Source organism: Vicia villosa, linkage group LG2 (genome assembly GCF_029867415.1).
Source record: "Vicia villosa cultivar HV-30 ecotype Madison, WI linkage group LG2, Vvil1.0, whole genome shotgun sequence".
NCBI classification, from domain to species: domain Eukaryota; kingdom Viridiplantae; phylum Streptophyta; class Magnoliopsida; order Fabales; family Fabaceae; genus Vicia; species Vicia villosa.
In genome coordinates this window covers 212528374-212533088 of record NC_081181.1, presented here as the reverse complement: position 1 = coordinate 212533088, position 4715 = coordinate 212528374, and the positions used below count along the sequence as shown (strand labels likewise).

The following is a 4715-nucleotide window of genomic DNA, read 5'->3' as shown; positions in this document are numbered from 1 at the left end:
TAGAGATCATATAAGTTAATATAAAAAGATATTATAAGATATTTATAATATTCTAAAAGATATTATAAGATATATTTATAATAGTCTAAAAGATGTTATAAGATATATATTTATAATTGTCTAAAAGATATTATAAGATATTTATAATATTTGAGAGATATTATAAAATTATAATAATATATTTTATTCTAACAATTGAGGAGATATTTTTGGGATTTGGTATGGATTTGTTGGATTTTGGCTATTATAAATATGTATCTCTTCTATTATTATAGTGAGACAATCTTAGAGCTTACAACAACAAGGGAGAATAAGGGTTTAAGGAATTCCAAAAGAAAACTTAGAAAGACAAAGGTTTTGGGAAACCTTTGGAGTTATCTAAGGGGATTGGGAAATACTTCTAAACATCTTGGGTTTGAGTGATTCTTATATTGAGAGTTGGAGAGGTTGGGAAACTAATTGGGTAGAAAATAGGGTTTGTTCTTTGGGAACTGTGAAGGCTATTTTCTTGTAACTCATTTGTAATATCTTGTAACAACTTTCTGAGTATAGTGAATTGGAGAGATGCTCTCTCCCCCAAAGTAGATTGTTTGATCGAACTGGGTAAACAAACCTCCGTCTTTTTCTCGCCTTATTCTGTTATATTATATGTGTACGAATTATTATTGCTGTAGACCATTTATGTTGGTTGCTAATTTTCTTTGCCTCACAAATTGATATTGAATTTTGTGAGATATTGGATCGAACTCTAGTATGGCCGAAGGGTAGCTTCTTGGTTCGACGGGGTTAAGCATGAAGTCGAAGGTTGCTCACATGCTTGTGTCGAAGATGCTAGGGTTGTTAGCATGTTAAATTAGGTTTTAGTGTTTAAACTCTAATTTGATAAGTTTGTATATGACCAAATCGCTGGTAAATCGACTCTACCTGAAGCAAGCTTTGTATTCATTCAAGATGATTGAAGACAAAGTGTTGGCTGAGCAGTTGGATATGTTCAACAAGCTGATTCTTGATCTTGAAAATATTGATGTGAAGATCGATGATGAAGATCAAGCGCTGTTACTACACCGAAATGGAAAGAACGAATACGTGAAAACATGTCTTGCATAATCAACAATGGAACTGTTTATGATAACGATTTTCAGTGGAAGCTTTGTGATCATGACAAGAAGTTTGTGTTTATTGGTGGTACGACTGTGAAAGAAGTTGATATTCAGAACCTTCCTCCCAAAAGATTTTTTTCAAAGACTTTAGTGATATTCTTGGAGGCAATTGTGAGATGAACCGACTCGAAGGTAAATATATTAGGTCATTTATTTTCTTCCTACTACAATTTATTATATTATTACAGAAGTTGATTTTAACTTACTCTTTCCATCTGTTTTGTAGATATTATTGGTGTAGTTCAGAAAATCAACAGTTTTCAATATAACAATTCTGGAAAAAAGTCATTTGTTTCATTGAATCTTAAAGACTTGAAGTAACTTATCTGATTTCAAATTTCTTCTATTTAAGTAGACGATTATTATCATATTGATCTTTTTATATTTGTTTCTACAGAGGTGTCATCGTTAACTGCACATTATGGGAGAGCTACGGAACAAAATTTTTGGATTTCTACCATGATGAAAAAAAGCAGTGGTGCTATTGTAATTGTACTAACTCATGCAATGATAAAGGAATCACAAGGTGTGTATCAACAAAATCCTATTATTAAGCTGTGATATCTGTCTGTAGTTAATTTGATACTTTAATTTTTATCTATTTCAGTCTCAAATGGGTGGAGTGGATCTAAATGGCTTATTAACAAAGACATTCCAGAGATGACTGAGTATTTATCAAAGTATATACAAATTGTTATCTTCTTACAGTATAATAAGTTCCTTTAAAAATTATTATCCTTTACATTAATTTTGGTACAATGTTGCAGGTTACCTGCAAATGAGCAGACTGAAAAGCCTTCGCAGTCTTCAAAGGGTGTGTCTCTTTGGTCTGGTGCCTCTCAATTCACCCCAGTTGAAAGTTTCGTCCATAAGGCCAAATGTATATCTCTGAGTGACCTCTGCAAGGTGAAACAGGTAAGTGGTTATGGAAAATTTCAAAAAGTAAGCTCAAAATTGTTTTATATAGATGATTTTATGTTAGACTGTTGCATATATTAATATTTAACTTGGAATATAGATGATTTTATGTTAGATTGTTGCATATATTAATATTTAATTTATTGTATCTTAAGACATGTTATGTGTTACTGTTGGAATAACTCAAAAGTTTTTTGTCTCAAAACATGGTTGGTTTTATTATGGATGTACTAAATGTTCTTTAAAGGCATCTGATGTGAACAATCCATACAAATGTTCATGTGGACAGAATGTAGAACATGCCATACCAAGGTTGTATTTTTCAATTGTTCTTTAGTTTAATTCATTTGCCATTCTTCAATATTTTTAAAGTTCTAATAGTTTTTTGCTATGCATTTTTCTAAAAGGTATCGAGTTGACATATATGTAATTAATGGTGAATCAAAATTTCGCTTTGTGTTTTGGGACACTGACTGTGCCGACATTATTGGAAAGTCTGCTGATAGTATTTATAAAGCAATGCTTGAGGTGAAGTTTAATTCATTATCTATTATAATATTTATTTGTATAAGTGTTGTACTTACATTAAATTTAATGTGTAGGAAGGTGACGACGACCCTATGATATATCCCGATGAACTTGACATGCTTCTTGGTAAAAAAATGGCGTTCAGGGCTAAAGTTTAGCCAACATTTGGCCAAGCATCTGTTTGGAAACTTTCTTATGATGAAGAATTTGTCAAGGAGATTGAGAAAGATTATATTACTAATGAAGTAGGGCATTTTTTGTGTGAACATATACAGAGGACTTTTATGAATATTTGTATCTTAATGTTCATCTCAATGTCTGATCTGCAGGGGGATAGCAAACCTTTAACCCAAAACCCAGTCGTTGATCGTGTCGATGATTCCATTGTATGTTAATGTTGCCTGAAAAATAAGAAGTAAATTACATCATTTTCTTAGTACTTACTGTTATTTTTTTTTATTCCAGAAGTCGTTGTCTGCATACGGAGAAAATGATCCTGATAAAGTTGTGACCAATACTCCATCTAAAGGAAGTCCCGTTACTCTTGATGCTGGAGATTCTGAATGTCAACCTTATGGAACTACTCAACTTTCAGGAACAAAACCTTCAAAGAAAGTGAAGATTGAATCAAATGTCTGAAGACTCCTATGAACCAGTTTATATGCCAACATTGATATTATTTTAGAGTTATTTGTTTCCTGTTATTTTACTTTTATTGAACAAGAGACAAGAGTTATTTGTTGTGCATTATCTATGAATGTTGACTTGGTTTTTGTTTTAATTTATGGAAACTGTTACTTTTTTGTAATATTTTCATCTGGCTATGCTAAATAGATTAACTGTCATTTTTTGTTTAATACTGCATATAATATTGCCCGAGTATACAAACGATCCATATCAATTGAAAAAAAAGTTTTAATGAATCACTGTATAGGATATTTCTTCTTACTTGCAGGTTAATTGTCTTAATACTGCATATTATTTTGGCTTAATTGAATATTAACCTTCAAGTGAAAATAAATTTTTGATTAATATATTGTATAGCAGAATTCTTCTTAGTTGCAGATTAATTTTTGTAATAAAGCATTCTTTTATGTTTCATTTTTACAGTCAGTTAATGCAGTAAAAGTTCACTACTGATATTTCAAGCATCAGAATTTTAATAAGATAAAAATAAAGACATTTTTCAACAGATTCATCTTAACCAACATTGGTAAATTGATCAACAAAATCTGCAAACAACATGCATGGTGTAAATAAATACTAATGAAGTATATTTAACAATTTTTTTAATGGGACTCTTGAATATTGCACCAGCATGATATCAACCATCATACCTACCTAACCTATTACCTGTAACTTGCATTAAATATATTGTGACTCAACTTTTCATGCTTCATTTTCCCTAGACGTCTTCAATAAATGACACCTATCTCAATCAATCATAACTGTTACATATGATCCACCGTGTAACCAAAGCAATTACTAAACCATTTGGAAACAACGCTTTGTAGTGTAACTTAAAAAATGCATTTAAGTTATCTTTATCTGTTAACTTCAAACATACATGCATATACGACTTTTTTTGCTGCTTTACCAATACCATGTAGTGTTTTTATATTCAGTTCTCCTTTTTTTTTATTACTTCCTCTTTACTATTTTTTCCCGCGTTTTAAAATACAAAGTTTCTATATTTTTTATTTATATTCTGCCTTTTTATTAGAATCCACTTTTTAGGGACAATCAATATATTTTATCAACTGTTTTTAAATCAACTATTACTTTTTATCATCACATTTAATAATTATAACATAATTTATCATAATTAAAAATTAAGTCACATATTAGTTTTTAAATACTTCATATTTAATTTTTTTAACATTATTAAATACACGTTAGAATAAATTTTGCAAACAAAAGTTGTCAAGTTATTTTTTCCCACTCACTTAATAATTAGGAATCCATGACTCAAGATAATATGAAATTTATATTTCAAAATAATATTATATCAAAACACTTGTTGTTGGGCCTTAACTGTTGGAATTTTAAATTGGGCCGTGTCATAAAATTATAATTTTTTGATATTTTCCAAATTGTTAAATTTATTTA

At 29.9% G+C, this 4715-nt stretch overlaps 1 protein-coding gene across 1 annotated transcript; it reads left to right on the top strand.

Moving 5' to 3' along the window:
* The first annotated feature begins 1094 nt into the window (after positions 1-1094).
* LOC131651254 (uncharacterized) lies at positions 1095-3245 on the top strand. The gene is made up of 9 exons (XM_058920927.1): positions 1095-1185; positions 1558-1686; positions 1768-1840; positions 1928-2075; positions 2326-2390; positions 2486-2606; positions 2681-2758; positions 2936-2992; positions 3072-3245. The coding sequence occupies exons 1-9, from the start codon at positions 1095-1097 to the stop codon at positions 3243-3245; spliced, it is 936 nt and encodes a 311-aa protein (XP_058776910.1).
* Positions 3246-4715: the final 1470 nt, after the last annotated feature.

Coding starts and splice junctions, on each gene's coding strand:
- LOC131651254 (XM_058920927.1), top strand. CDS start 1,095: ATGTCTTGCATAATCAACAATGGAACTGTTTATGATAACGATTTTCAG. Junction 1,841..1,927: donor ATGACTGAGTATTTATCAAA/GTATATACAAAT, acceptor ACAATGTTGCAG/GTTACCTGCAAATGAGCAGA. Junction 2,759..2,935: donor AAATGGCGTTCAGGGCTAAA/GTTTAGCCAACA, acceptor TCTGATCTGCAG/GGGGATAGCAAACCTTTAAC.